This window comes from Rhinolophus hipposideros (assembly GCF_964194185.1).
Source record: "Rhinolophus hipposideros genome assembly, chromosome: 5".
Lineage (NCBI taxonomy): Eukaryota > Metazoa > Chordata > Mammalia > Chiroptera > Rhinolophidae > Rhinolophus > Rhinolophus hipposideros.
The window spans coordinates 29,962,943-29,978,099 of NC_138051.1; the positions used below are offsets into that span (position 1 = coordinate 29,962,943).

General features: G+C 47.7%; 1 protein-coding gene across 2 annotated transcripts; it reads left to right on the forward strand.

Annotated features, from left to right (window-relative positions):
* The first annotated feature begins 270 nt into the window (after positions 1–270).
* Positions 271–13,129, forward strand: SALL2 (spalt like transcription factor 2). Of its 2 annotated transcripts, none has more exons than XM_081050247.1 (2): positions 271–589; positions 8,526–13,129. In XM_081050247.1, the coding sequence occupies exons 1-2, from the start codon at positions 517–519 to the stop codon at positions 11,486–11,488; spliced, it is 3,036 nt and encodes a 1,011-aa protein (XP_080906373.1). In that variant the 5' UTR covers positions 271–516; the 3' UTR covers positions 11,489–13,129. The 2 variants fall into 2 exon arrangements, with proteins under 2 accessions (XP_080906373.1, XP_080906374.1); XM_081050248.1 differs by lacking the exon at positions 271–589 and adding an exon at positions 7,911–8,155.
* Positions 13,130–15,157: the final 2,028 nt, after the last annotated feature.

Genomic DNA, 15,157 nt, shown 5'->3' on the forward strand with positions numbered 1-15,157 from the left:
AAAGAATCAAAAAGCACTGTGAAGATCTTAGAAGAAGAGTTCAAAACTCAAGTGAGGGACATTTTCTGAACAGACAGCACGGGGAGAGGCCCCACGCGCTGGCAGGGAGGAGAGGGTTAAATCCTTTCCTCTGCAGTACAAAAGAAAAGAGTGTGCGGAAAGATTAGGATTTTTGCTTTTACAATGGGAGCTGCAGAAGCGTAGGGAAGAAGCTGAAGAAAAAAAAGGGGGCGTCTCCCCTTTAAAGACTTGCAGAGATTGAGAGAGAGAGAGAAAGAGAGAGAGAGAGAGAGAGAGAGAGTCAGGGACGGAGAATCAGAGAGAGAGAGAGAGAGGGCGCGCAAGTCTGTCTGTCTGTCTGTCTCTGGGAAGAGAGACCACCTCTGCTTCACAGTGATTTGCACTGGGGGAGAGGCATCAGTTGGCTTCAGATCCAAGGGGGAGACCAGACCAGGTCACCCCAGTTAAGACTAAGTGAGCGTTGCCCCTCCCTCTCCCACCTCTCTCTACACGGGAATGTCTCGGCGAAAGCAGCGGAAACCCCAACAGTTAATCTCGGACTGCGAAGGTCCCAGCGCGTCTGAGAACGGTGGGTGCTTGGGGAGGGGTGGGGGAGCCCTGAGTCCAAGTCTGTGTGGGTCAAGCCAGGGCAAGGGGAGGGCACCCGGGCCATGGGCGAAAGCAGGGGGAGAACATGGTCACCGGGGGTTTGAAGGAGTTGAGATGCAGGGAGTAAGGAGATGACCTTTGCTGGGGAGAAGCCCCTCTTGGCTTTTCTCAGGATTCATTCTGTTTGTGTTTTCCTTGTTGTTTTTCTCTGGATGAAATGGAGTTTTCAAACTGGCTCTGTCTCCCCACCCAAGAGTTTTCTCCCCAGGTCCCCCTTTTCTCTCTGGTCTTTGTGCCGTTGCTAAGTAACGTCCTCAGACCTGAAGACCGTCTCTCAGGGGTGGGATTTTCCCCCCTTTCCTTTCTGAAGAGTTGGGTTGCAAGAGAATGAATCGGATAAACGTGAAGGTTCCCTTGAGGGAGAAGAGAAAAAAGTTTCTCATTGTTGGGCTGAGCTGAGAGCAGATCAGAGCTCCCAGAGGGAGAGAGCTAATGTCGGTCAGATGCGCCTGGTTTGAGATGTGTATCCGTGTCACCTGGGGTAGAGGCCGGAGGACAGGTCTGGATGAGGGGCTTAGATTTGGGCTTCAAGGAAGGCCAAGATAAGAAAAACGTATGAGTTAACATCCATGTATGCCATTTTATGAAGCTACTATCATCTGTTTTATGTAACAGATTTTCTTTATTGGGGGGAAGGGGAGCCGGGGAGGGGGGAGGAGATTTCATGTATTCTTTTAACATTCCAGAAAGAGGCAGATGGTAGAGCAACGAGGGTATTGAGAAGTGACATAGCCCAAAATCTCAGAAACAGAAACATAGTCAGGACAAAAACCTGTTTCCTGATGGTGGTGGTACTCACTCCACCACATTAGGGTTTTCCAAACTCGCTTGATTGTGGGTAGATCTGTGCTAGAGTCTGCAAATCTGTATCTTTGCAAACATCCAGGTAAAATTTAGGAAGCAAGTTTTGGACATACTGGTCAGTGGTATGGCTACACATGTTCACGTGTGACATGAACAGTCTGGAGTCCTGGCTCAGGAAGGAACTAATAGTTATTCAGCAAACAGTTGATTCACCCAACAATGTAGTGTAGGGTTCAGATTAAGCACAGAGTTCTGAAGCCAGATTTTAAGGGTTCAAATCCTGGCTCTACCACTTGCTTAATGGTGCAACTTTAGTTGATTTACTGTTTTACTCTGCAACAGTGACACTTCCTACAAGTGCTAAAATATGGCCAAAACTCAGGAATCTCTTGGAGAACTTCAGCATTTCTTTATGCTGAAGTTGAGACGTGTGGCATGAAAAGCTGTAGGAAAATGTATTCACAGTGACCAAATCTAAATCATGGATTTGTTTTTCTACCTGTTGTTAAAAAGTGACTTGAGATCCCCGTAGTACTCCATCTGCCATGGAACAACCTTAAGAGACATACTGTGCTTTGGGTAGAACACATCCTCCTCAAGTCACTGCTTTGCTGGGATCCCACTGTGCCCATATTTAGAGGCTCAAGGTGGTGGCATCCTTCCCTACTGGGACACATTAGCCCTTCTTAATGCCTCTGCAGCCCGGATGTCTCCTCCTCCTGCTCTACAGGAGACTTCCCGCAGACCCTCCGAGTTGCCTTGCAGTCCTGCTCCCCCGCTGATTTGATTGTGGAACAATGCCGAATCCCCCCATCCCAAGAGCATCCTCTCTCCTCACTCAAGTCTGCTCACCCATTCTCCATACCACAGCTGAGGAAAATCTGTGAGGAATCTTTCGTAACTGCCCCGACTGGATTCTAAACCCCTTGAGCTGTAGCTTCCACTTGGGGCTATGGAGACGGAGGGGCATGGAGATGCTGCTCCAAGACCTTCCCGTAGAAACAGTGTAGGCTTGAACCCAATGTCAACAACAACTTTCAGTTGAAATATTGCCTTTGAGCCATGAAAGTCAGAAAGTCAGCCATGAAAGTCAGAAACATAAATGCGTAAGAAGCAAAAAAGCAGTAGTAGTAATCTCTTAAGATCAGCCTCATAAAGCTTAAGGGTTTTCTGATCAGAATTCTGAACGCGAAAGTCCTAGGTTACTTACAGGATCTGGAGTGTAACTGGGTCTCATCTGTAAGATGTGGTAGGTATAATTGATGAAATCTGAAATTCCTTCCTGCTCTTATAAGACATAAATTTCTCATTCCCTCCTTTTCCATAGATAGGGTTTCTATTTGCTTATGTGATCTTCAGGCTGCTGACTTTTCCTTCTACCTTGGAGACATTTTCTTTTTCTTCATGCCCCCAAATTAGGTAGGGAAGGCTCTTATTTGGGGGCTCTTATGTGTGCCCTTTGGTGTACCTGTAAAACTTTGGGTATCATCATGAGCACCAGCAGACATTTTTTTCAGTAGGCTAGAGTGCCACTAAGATTTTTAGCAGTCTTTGCCTCCTTTTAAGCAATGTTGACTCTATATGACAAGCAAATGCTGAACTGAGCCTTTGTTGCACATTTTAAAAGCCTCATCTCTGCAGTGACCTAAGATGTCATCAAGAAACAGTCTGTAAAACCTGTTTTCCAGCCCTGTTTTTGCTCAGCTTCTTTGACCAGAACACCGAAACCTAACAGACTAATTATTGCACATAAGTGATGAGAAGGAAATAGTCTATTTACTTAACAACTCTGGAGAGAAAAAAAATCCCTCTCCCCTACAGAGTCTAGAAATCTGGATTAGAGAACATAAGGGATGTGAATAGGGAAAATGTAAACTAGTACATCTGGGAAATAAAGGAAACGATCAGAAACCCAGATATTTAGTGAGAAGGAGAAACCAGGACAACAGCCAAACAGATCTAGAGAGAGAAATGGAAGCTGGCAGACATCAAGAGCTGCAAAAGGGGAAAGAAGGCACACAGTTTTAAGGGCTCCACTCTCTTTATATATGGAAGTAGAAAGCATCATCTCTCAGGCTATTAAGCCCTGAGCCTTTCAGCCCTAGGTAACCCTGAGTCAAAAAGAAAACACCTCTGAGTGGATAGAAGTAACTCAGGCATAGTAGACAGAGCACCGAAAAAGGAAGCAAAAAACCTGATTTTCAGTCTAGCTTGGATGTTGAAGCTATGTGACCTTGGGCAAGTCCTTTCTTCTTCCAGGGCTTCAGCCTTGGCCTTTCCTTTAAATAATTATACTCATTGCTAATATTTGTGGAGTATTTACTATTCGTCAGGTATTATGTTAGGCCTTGTATGTATTGCCTCTTGTTTATTCCTCCCAAATCCCTATTATTACCTCCATTCCATTTTTTAAAAAACTTTTTATTGTGGTAAAGTATACATAAAAATTACCATTATAACTACTTTGAAGTGTAAAATTCAGTGCCTTAAGTATATTTACAATGCTGCGCAACCATCATCACCATCCATATCCAGAACTCTTTTATCTTGCAAAACTGAAACTCTATACCCATTAAACAATAACACCCCATTCTTCTCCCCCCACCCCGTGGCAACCACCATTTTCTATGAATTTATCAATTCTAGGTACCTCAAATAATGGAAGCATATAATAATTTGTCCTTTTGTGTCTGGCTTATTTCACTTAGCATAATGTTTTCAAGTTTCATCCATGTTGTAGCATGTGTTAGAATTCATTCTTTTTTATGGCCATTTCTCCATTTTAAAGACGAGAAATCCAAGCCTGAGATAGATTAAGAAACTTTCCCAAGGTCACAAAGATAAAGTGCTAGAACTGGGACTTTAACTCAGGTCTTTTTGATTCAGAGCTGGCACTCTCAGTCACTGTGCTCGCTCAATGAAAGGGTCAGATCTCTAAAGTCCCTTCCAGCTCCAAAATAGTATGAATTCCATGTTAAGTTCTGAATCCTTTGATGTCAGAAAAATGTCCATTAAAACAAACAAACAAACTTTTTAATGTTTGATCGTAGATATTCCTATATTGGAAACAAATATATTTTTCTTACTTAGCACTGGATGTACAAATCATTGTGTCTGTTTGTCTACTGTATTGCACAGGCCATGGGTGGCAAAGGACTATGTATGTGTATTTAGGAGAGGAGTGGAAGAGAATATGGGATATTATGCCTTAGAAGTAGTCTATAACAGCAGTTACAAAATCAATTCATAATTATGGACACTACCAATTAGTGTTGGTCCAACATTAACAGTAAGTTTAGGCAGGTGTTTACATATGTGTTTTGTTTCTCTAACGGCTGGAAAATGTTTGAACTCCGTGTAGAACAAAGCTTTTCATCACACAATTAGAAATGTGGCTCAAGATGCACATTGGGAAACGCAATACAGCCCCTTATACTCACAGACAGGTGTAAATCATCAAATTCTGTTCATGGAAGCAGGATACAAGAGAGCTAAAGTGTGGCTGCAGACAGAGTAGAGAGGGAGGCTGACAGGAGGACTTAGCAGTGAGCAGCTCATTTTGCCTGTGCCCTAATTTTGGCTGGGTTAAGCATAGATAAGATTTGTGAGGAGCAGGGTGGAAGGTTTGATGGGAAGAGCTGTACTCTGATAGATACTATGGTTCTCATCCTTGGCTGGACAGTGGAATCTTCTGAGGAGCTTTACATACTGATGTCTGGCTCTCACCCTCTAGGATTCTGAATTAATTGGTCTGGGGTGTGGCCTGGCCATCGGTATTTGTAAAAGCTTTCCCGGTAATTGTAATGGGCAGCAAAGTTTGAGAACTGCTGTCTGACTAGACCACCCTGCTGGGCACTATCCACCTATTTTCCTGTTTGTTCTCCCCAGTCATTCTCTCCCTAACCTAAAGCAGCAGTTTGGTAGGCCACTAGGTTTTCAAGATCCACCTGGTTTCCTTTTCCTTTGTCATTTCAGCGCTTTATAAATTTAAACAAGCATGTCCAGGTCTTAGTCCTACATCCATCCCAGATTTTGCATGTGACCCAGGATAGTTTACCTCACCTTATCTGCTATCTAGGGACACCATTACCAGCTTAGTTTATTCCAGTGTTTTTGACTTCATTCGTGTCTGCCTAAGAATCCTGCCCCCCTTTTCAGGATAGGCAGTGAGTGCAAAGTGCTGAGAAATAGAGGGTTCCTCTTACAGGTGGCTGTTGATCCGTCACCTTTCACCAGGGACTAAAATTTACCTTAAAGAAGAGCTTAGATCAAATTACGCATCAGAAAGCAAGTTTCATTAAAGAGCAAGAAAGGGGACAGTGTTTCCCATGAGAAGATGAAAAGAAAAGGATTTCTTTTCTTGTCGGAAGACTTGACAAAACAGCAACTTGATATCAAATGTTCAATGCTAATTAACAAATGCTCGGTAGAAAGCTTCCATCTGATTCCCTCGCCCTTACTCAGGCCAGAGAGCAAATGACAGGTAGGAATCACACAGGGCCCTTTCTCTAGCATTAGGAAGTCACAGTGTTGATGTGCTTCACAAAGCACTGGACCGGAGTCAAAATTCTGAATACTTCCTTCACTCAATTACTGTGTGGACTTGGGAAAGTCACTTAACTTCTCCACGCTTATATTTCCTTATGTGTAAAAATAAACAACATTGCATTAACCTGTGACTTGCCATAATTACAATAGGTCCTCCGCGACCTCACTGTAAGAGTCAGGCCTGGAGCTCATCTGTTTCAGAGTCATCATTCACAATGTTAAGATCCTTATGATTACTGAAGTTTCAAAGAATAATTAAGTAAAATGTTTTTAATTTAAAAAGATAGCAAAATTTATGTTGAAAAGTGAAGTGGATGTTCCTAATAATGGGTTGTTTCAGCTCCCTCCGAAAAAGACTCCCTACCCTTGCCAACATCTTACCTCAGAAATTAGTAAGATTAATAAGCAACATGACAAACATCTAATTTTAGTATATGTGTATTTCAATTTATTTTGATGGTCTTGCCACTGACAATGTAAATTCGCTAATCCATTATATTTGGGACTCCCCCCAAAATTTAAAGTCCCATATGTACATACTACTATTGTGAAGAGTTTTTCAAGTTTTTGTCCCTATAATATTTCTCTGGGGAAGATAGCACAGCTACAATATTACCATTTTACAAAGAGGTCAATGGTGGCATAGTGTGCTCTGACTGATCACCATGCCTCAGCTTACCAGCCAGGCAAGAATAGAACTGAGATTAGAACAACATGGGTTTACTGGTGCCCAGGAAAACCACCAAACTAAGGACTTGTGGTTACCTCCTGTAAGTAAAAGAAAGTATTTTTATGAAGTGGGAAAACCATTAAGATTCATTTCAAGGTAGAACAGAAATGCAGAGTACCTGGTCTCTGAATAGGAGGTGGCCTCAATAGGAGGTGGCTGTCAGCAGGTTTTAAGTCATGTCTAGGCATTCAAACCAGGTTGGAGCTGAAAGGAGCTGTACACACAGGCTGCCTGGAAGCTCCTGCTGCATTTCCCCCATTGTTTCAGGAGGATCTCCCCTCCCCCAAGGTTAGAGTTAGGTGGGCCTCTGGAGGCTAGCATCTCCCCAAACCCAACTGTCCTTAATAGTGACAGTGTGTGTCCATAAGAGAAAGACAATGAAGGAAGAAGGGTGGAGAAGTGGGTTCTAAATAGAAGATGGCTCCTTAAATAAGCATGAACTCAATAAGTTATGTGTGGGGTGGGTGATCTGCGGAGTAACTTGCATTCAGCTATTATTCTGGAGGAGGAGGGGCCCCGAGTAAAGGGACTTGCAGAGTGGAGTCCATAAATGACTTCCTTGGAAATTCTACCTGCAGCCTCCCACCCTAAGAAACTTCTTTAGGGGATAGAGGGGGCGGTCTGTGTTAGGTTAGGGAGGGAACGGAGGTGAAGAAGACAGGACAAAACTTGGGGTGTTTTGGGGTGTTAATGAGGGGTGGATGTTCTGGGCTTTCCTTCTGGCTCTCTCCTCTGAGATCAGACCACCCTCTCTAGAGTCCATGTTGTACAGGCTCAGCGGATCCTTTATCCAAAGAAAAATAGGAGAAGCCTGTCGCTCTGCTCTGCTGAGCAGGGTTGTGTTTCCCACTTTGCCCCCTTGAGCTTCCTGGCTGGGCAGGCCTGGGCAAAGACATCTGGAGATAGGGGGAGCTGGCAGAGAGCAAGGAAAGGTGGACCCCCACCACACCCCCACAGCACCTGTCACAGAGCCTCGGTAAACCCTCCTAGGCACTGGGTTCCCACCCCCAAACATCCCCCGCCCCTCCCGGCTCCCTCCTCTTCCAGCTCCCGCCTCCCTCCCCAGCAGCTCCTTCGCACAAACTCCCCTCCCCAGCTGCTCCTCCCCCATCTCCCCTCTCCCTGCTTTCTCGCTCTGGCTCCTCCCTCCTCTGTGCCTCCTCGATCCCCTCCCCCTCCTCCGCGGCTCCCTGCCCCCGCTGCCTCTACCGATCTCCATCTCTGCAGTCTGGGCCGCTGGGTACGACGCTGCCGCATCCCCGGCGGCCACCGCCGCCTCCCCCAATCCCCAAACCCATTGTCTCCCACTCCACCCAGCCCTCCACCTCCCCACGACCATGGCGCACGAAGCCTTGAGAAGCTCTCTTCTCGGGGGTCCCTGCGGGGAGCCGGCGGAGCTTGGAGGTGCGGTAGGGCCCAGCCCGGGCAGGGGTGGGGGCCCGAAGGGACGCGCAGGGGGAGGGGAGGAAGGACTTTCGGTGAAGGGGATCAAATGCACGGTTCTCTGCATAGGCTCTCTTCCTTGCGCCTGCCTGTGGCCCGGGTTTGGGCGGGGGAGAGCAGAGGAAGGCAGTAGCTTGCGCGTGCTCCCTCCCCCCATGCTGGGTTTCTCGTATCAAGGAAGGTCAGGACTGAGCTCTAGCCTTCCGCTTGGCCTGATGGTGAGCTCATCTCCCCACCCCCAACTAGCGGTTACTGGGCTCATTGTTAATTAGAGCCTCCGTATACCCATTCCAACCGCGCCACCCACGCTCTCTCCTTGTCTTCTCCCCAGGTGATGCTAGCCAGGAGGACCACCCCCAAGTCTGTGCCAAGTGCTGCGCACAATTCACTGACCCAGCTGAATTCCTCGCCCACCAGAATGCATGCTCTACTGACCCCCCTGTAATGGTGATAATTGGGGGCCAGGAGAACCCCAACAACTCTTCGACCTCTTCTGAACCCCGGCCTGAGGGCCACAACAGTCCCCAGGTCATGGACGCAGAGCACAGCAACCCCCCAGATGCTGGGTCCTCGGTGCCCACAGATCCCACCTGGGGCCCAGAGCGGAGAGGAGAGGAGTCTGCGGGGCATTTTCTGGTCGCTGCCACAGGTACAGCAGCAGGGGGAGGTGGGGGCCTGATCTTGGCCAGTCCCAAGCTGGGAGCAACCCCCTTACCTCCAGAATCCACCCCTGCACCCCCTCCTCCTCCACCGCCACCGGCGCCCCCAGGTGTAGGCAGCGGCCACTTGAACATCCCTCTGATCTTGGAAGAGCTCCGGGTGCTGCAGCAGCGGCAAATCCATCAGATGCAGATGACGGAGCAAATCTGCCGCCAGGTACTGCTGCTTGGATCCTTAGGCCAGACAGGGGGCGCCCCTGCCAGTCCGTCAGAGGTACCTGGGACAGGGACTGCCTCCTCCACCAAGCCTCTGCTTCCCCTCTTCAGCCCCATCAAGCCTGTCCAAACTGGCAAGACACTGGCACCTTCCTCCTCCACCTCCTCCTCCTCGGGGGCAGAAACACCCAAGCAGGCTTTCTTCCACCTTTACCATCCACTGGGGTCACAGCACCCTTTTTCTCCTGGAGGGGTTGGGCGAAGCCACAAGCCCACGCCTGCCCCCTCCCCAGCCCTGCCAGGCAGCACAGATCAGCTGATTGCCTCGCCTCATCTGGCATTCCCAGGCACCACGGGACTACTGGCAGCACAGTGTCTTGGGGCAGCCCGAGGCCTCGAGGCCGCTGCCTCCCCAGGGCTCCTGAAGCCAAAGAACGGAAGTGGTGAGCTGGGCTATGGGGAAGTGATGGGTCCCTTGGAGAAACCCGGTGGACGACACAAATGCCGCTTCTGTGCCAAAGTATTTGGCAGTGACAGTGCCCTGCAGATCCACCTGCGTTCACACACAGGTGAGAGGCCCTATAAATGTAATGTCTGTGGCAACCGCTTTACCACCCGCGGCAACCTCAAAGTGCATTTCCACCGGCATCGTGAGAAGTACCCACACGTGCAGATGAATCCTCACCCGGTGCCAGAGCACCTAGACTACGTCATCACCAGCAGCGGCCTGCCTTATGGTATGTCTGTGCCACCAGAGAAAGCTGAGGAGGAGGCAGCCATGCCAGGTGGAGGTGTGGAACGCAAGCCTCTGGTGGCCTCCACCACAGCACTCAGTGCCACAGAAAGCCTGACACTACTCTCCACTGGTGCAGGCACAGCCACGGCTCCTGCGCTCCCTGCTTTCAATAAGTTCGTGCTCATGAAAGCAGTAGAGCCAAAGAGTAAAGCTGATGAAAATACCCCTCCAGGGACTGAGGCCTCCGCCATCTCCGGGGTGGCAGAAAGTGGCACAGCAACCCGCATGCAGCTAAGTAAGCTGGTGACTTCACTACCCAGCTGGGCACTGCTTACCAACCACTTTAAGTCCACTGGCAGCTTCCCCTTCCCCTATGTGCTAGAGCCCTTGGGGACCTCACCCTCTGAGACATCGAAGCTACAGCAACTGGTAGAAAAGATTGACCGACAGGGAGCTGTGGCAGTGGCCTCTACTGCCTCAGGAGCCCCCACCACCTCTGCCCCGGCAGCTTCATCCTCAGCCTCATCCGGACCTAACCAGTGTGTCATCTGTCTCCGGGTGCTAAGCTGTCCTCGAGCACTGCGCCTGCATTATGGCCAACATGGAGGTGAGCGGCCCTTCAAATGCAAAGTGTGTGGCAGAGCCTTCTCCACGCGAGGCAATCTGCGTGCACATTTTGTGGGCCACAAGGCCAGCCCAGCTGCCCGGGCCCAGAACTCCTGCCCCATCTGCCAGAAGAAGTTCACCAATGCTGTTACTCTGCAGCAGCACGTTCGGATGCACCTGGGGGGCCAAATCCCCAACGGTAGTACCACACTCCCCGAAGGCGGGGGAGCTGCCCAGGAGAATGGCTCTGAGCAGTCTACAGGCTCTGCGGCAGGGAGTTTCCCTCAGCAGCCATCCCAGCCATCCCCAGAAGAGGAATTGTCTGAAGAGGAGGAAGAGGATGAGGAAGAAGACGAAGATGTCACCGATGAAGATTCTCTGGCAGGAAGAGGTTCAGAGAGTGGAGGTGAGAAGGCAATATCAGTGCGAGGTGATTCAGAAGAAGCATCTGGGGCAGAGGAGGAAGTGGGGACCGTGGTGGCAGCAGCCACAGCTGGGAAGGAGATGGACAGTAATGAGAAAGCGATTCAACCACCTCCTTTGCCACCGCCACCGCCGCCACCACCACCACCACCACCACCTGACAGCCTGAATCAAACACAGCCAATGGAGCAGGGAGGCGCTGATGTTGCAGGAGGCACAGAAGAGGGGGGCAAACCACAGAGGAGCTCAAGCCCAACGTCAGCATTTGCCCTCGAAGGGGAAGGCAGCAGCACCACCTTGGTGGAGGAGCTGAGCATGCAGGAAGCAATGAGAAAGGAGCCAGGAGAGGGCAGTAGCAGAAAGGCCTGTGAAGTATGTGGCCAGACCTATCCCACCCAGGCAGCTCTGGAAGAACATCAGAAGATCCACCCCAAGGAGGGACCGCTCCTCACTTGTGTTTTCTGCAGGCAGGGTTTTCTCGAGCGGGCTACCCTCAAGAAGCATATGCTGCTGGCTCACCACCAGGTACAGCCCTTTGCCCCCCACGGCCCTCAGAATATTGCTGCTCTTCCCTTGGTCCCAGGCTGTTCACCCTCCATCACTTCCCCAGGGCTCTCCCCCTTTCCCCGAAAAGATGACCCTACAATTCCATGAGCCTGTTTTTCTGTACCTGCTGCCCTTTGATCCAGGTTGCAGAAATCAAGAGCTCTGTAGAAGGACCTCCATGATTTATGAGCACCCATTTGTCTTTTTCTCTGAGTTCTTACATGATATGTCCCTAGTGGCTTTTCTCTTGTCCCTGAGCTTTGAAATTGTTATGCTCACAGGGGGATGGCCCCCTGAGGAATTTTTCTTCCCTCTTCATTCACAGGGAAATGGATTCTCTATAGCTTTCACATTCCCAAGTGAAACCTTCTCCAGCTTCCCTGGGGTGACCATTTTCCCCTCTTCTCCCTTCTTCTCCCTTTCCTTTTGACAGATGTACCTGAGCACCCACATTTGGAATTGCAGCCCTTTGGGCAGGCAGCTGTCCCTGGAGGGCCTAGTGCCACTCCTCTCTGGTGACCAGGTCAATCTGCAGGACTTCTTGCCCCAAGACATTCCTCCCAGCTTGTGAGGGTGGTTCCCCTGTCTCTCTGGAAGTAGTACACATCTTTCCCGTCAAGTGGCCTACCTACCAAGTCCGGGGGGTCCAGCTCCACCTCCACTACCACTTCAGGCCTGGCACCACCAGTGCTGTTTGGCCCAGAAACTGTGGCTAGAAAGGTGCCTGTAGCCATGGGATCCAGAGAGGCCAAGGAGGAAAGAGACTCCCTCTTCTTCTTTCAGCCTCCTGCATCCACAGCATTGCCTGAGAAGCCCATCATAGAAGAGAAATAGCAAACTGTACATTCCTTCTCTTCCCCCTTGCTCCACAAGGTGCCATCAATGAAGCTGCAGCAATATCTGTATCTGTGGCTCGGCCCTAGGAGGTAGGGAGAAATGTAGGGCATAGGACACTCTTCCCAGTCAACTCCTTGATAGTCACATCAAGGCAAAGGTGTTGGCTGGTCTGTATGCCAAGACATCTCCAGCTTCTCACATTCCCTCATCATTGCCTCTCAAAGTTAGGAAACAAGCAGATGACTTGCCAAGAGATCTCCCGTGGGAAATGTGAAGTTAATTCCTATCTTTAACAAACACTGTTGGAGAAGGCAGTTGAAATAATGGTGGAGAGTTGAGGAATGTTACTAAAGTATAGGGATTTATACTGGGAACCTGTGTGATTCAGAAAGGGACATGAGGTAAGGGAATGGACCTTGAATTCTTGATTGGATGGATCTCATGAATATTCTTTTGGACTAATGGTGTGCAGCAGTGCACCACAGATCATAGGGGATTTCCTAGCACTAGTGTGCTTCTAGTTTTAGATAACTCCCTCCTTTGTTCCCTGGCCCCTTGTATTTTCCTCATCTTCCTCTCTCAAGTCCCAATTCCTCCCCGTCTTGCCTGTCCATGGACTGGGGCTTATGTCTTTGCTACTGTCTGGTTCTTAGAGTCCCAGACTTTGAGAGATGAGCTCCAGATGGTGTCCTCCCTGCTTCTCCGTCTTGTAATGAGATGTAGTATTTACTCTTAACATAGTATCATTTGGAAGAGGAGTTCTGAGGAGGAGAGAGTGTTGGTTCTGCTATTGACTGATATGAATGACGGCTTCTTCTCCGAAGGTGTAGGCTCCAGAGCTTCCTAACATAGTAAAATGTGAAGAGCAGTCAAGGGAGATGTTAGTGTCTTTCCTTTTCATTAAAGGTGTTTTAACCAAATATTTGTGTGTTTCTCCTTATTTCATGACTAAATAGCAGCTGGGGTGTGATATGGGCATTCCCTAACATTGAGATTCCTTTCCCACCTACATCTCCTGCCAAAAGCTGAACATATGGTGTTGAAATATTTAATTTATTCAGCCTTGTCCTAAAACAACTTCTAGTGAACATAGTTTCCCTGTGGAAATGGAGTTTGTGTTCTCAAAAGGTAGGGGATTTGCCCACTATGTGCAGTCATTGTCCGGGTTTTCTCTTTCCCTAGAACATTCCATCATCAGGTTTTTGTGGCTTTTTTGTTTTGTTCTGTTTAAAGTTTGGAAACTGTTTATCAGTCTTTCCTGAACCCCAGGCCAGGTGAGTTGACATCAGTTAATCTGCAGAACCAAGGTGAATTAATTTTTATGGTCCTTGAGATCTGTTGTTATAAACAGAAAGGAAAAAATGTAATTCAACCCTAATAATTTCTACCAACAAGATAATATAAAGGAGGATTCGTAGCAGAGGAAGTACATTAGGGGTGGGAGCATGAGATGGAAAAAATAAATAAGTAATTTTAATTTGTCTTTTTATAACATGGTAAGGTTCAAATTTGACTGTCAGACCTTGGTTTCCTAAAGAGAACATTCTCCAGACTTTTTTTTTTTTTTGTAACACTATAATATCACTGAATTTTAGTGCAAAAAGGATGGAACTGGTGAAATGATTTGCCCAAAGTCATTCATCCAATTTAGTGCCCGAGTTGGATTAAGAACCCAGAATCACAGTCTTAGTGCTACAACCAGTGATCGAGGATGGTGCTGGCTTCCTGCGGCATCATGATATGAGAACTCCTGATATGAGGCTGGCTCGCAGACAGACAGGAGGAGATGAGTAAACCTATTCTTGGCTCTATTCAAGGTAAAGAATGATGTTTGATAACAGTTGTTCCTACCAGAGCAGTACAGGTTCCTTTAAAAGGTACTGGTGAATAGAAACACATAGGAGTCTTGTGAACTCAATTTGGAAAAGAAACACCTCCTGTCTCTTTAATGCCTGGCTAAGCTTTATAAATCTGTTTTTCCTTTTAGCCTATGAAAGGAGGTGGGTCAGCAATCCTATTTTCTTTACCTCCTCTACCCCCATTGGACATAGAGAATGCCATTTAACTAATTATACTAGACTTGCCCTCTCTTTAGATGCCAGTTCCTATTATGGTAACAGCTGTCAGACTTCTGACGGATATTTCCTTAGGCAGGTCAGCAAAGCCTGACTCCCCACCCCCTCTTTCTGTCTCTTCATTCTTTTTTCTTCCTGTCCTGCTTTTTCTTTCACTAGCCTCTTCTATCTGACAGCTTTTATTTTTCTCTCTCTCTTCACCTTAAATTTATTCTTTTTCTTCTTAGAGCCTTCAGTCCCCTCCTTCTTGCAGCCCCCTCCAATGCCCCCCCTCAGCCCCACCATTTCTCACTCTCAATCACTTTTCATTTGGTCATCTTTTAGGAAGGTGAGTTAACTAACCTGTTGGAATGAGTGTATAAACAAGTGCAGCTTTCAGAACATTTTACATGATTGAAACCTATGTAATTTTACTAACCACTGTCACCCCAATAAATTTATTTTTAAAAAACCCCACTTTACACAAAACAAACAGTGGATCCAGTTCAAACTGAATGGATAAAAAGCATCACTATTAGAAGCAAGAGACAACTTTACTCATTCATTCACTTAATGACTGAGGATTTATTTTCTTTCAGAGACCAAGTGTTGGGTAGGTACAAAAGTAAATAAGACATACTTCTGCCCCTGGGGGAGCTCAGCCTAGGAAGAGAAAAAATGTAAACCTATTTTTACTTGGTGGTAGTAAACTGATAAACAAAAACAATGGCTTAGGGGTTTTCCAGAGGGAAATAACTAACTCATAAGGCAAAGATAGAGAAGGGTGGGGGACATAATTTTCTTGAATTCAACTCTCATAATAACCACTCTTAAATATATTAACTCAATCCATACAACAACCTAAGGACCGATGCAGTTATCATTT

Excerpts from the sequence above, each read along its gene's own strand:
- SALL2 (XM_081050247.1), top strand. The coding sequence starts at position 517 with ATGTCTCGGCGAAAGCAGCGGAAACCCCAACAGTTAATCTCGGACTGC. Across the intron at positions 590-8,525 it reads TCCCAGCGCGTCTGAGAACG|GTGATGCTAGCCAGGAGGAC; the intron begins GTGGGTGCTTGG and ends TCTTCTCCCCAG.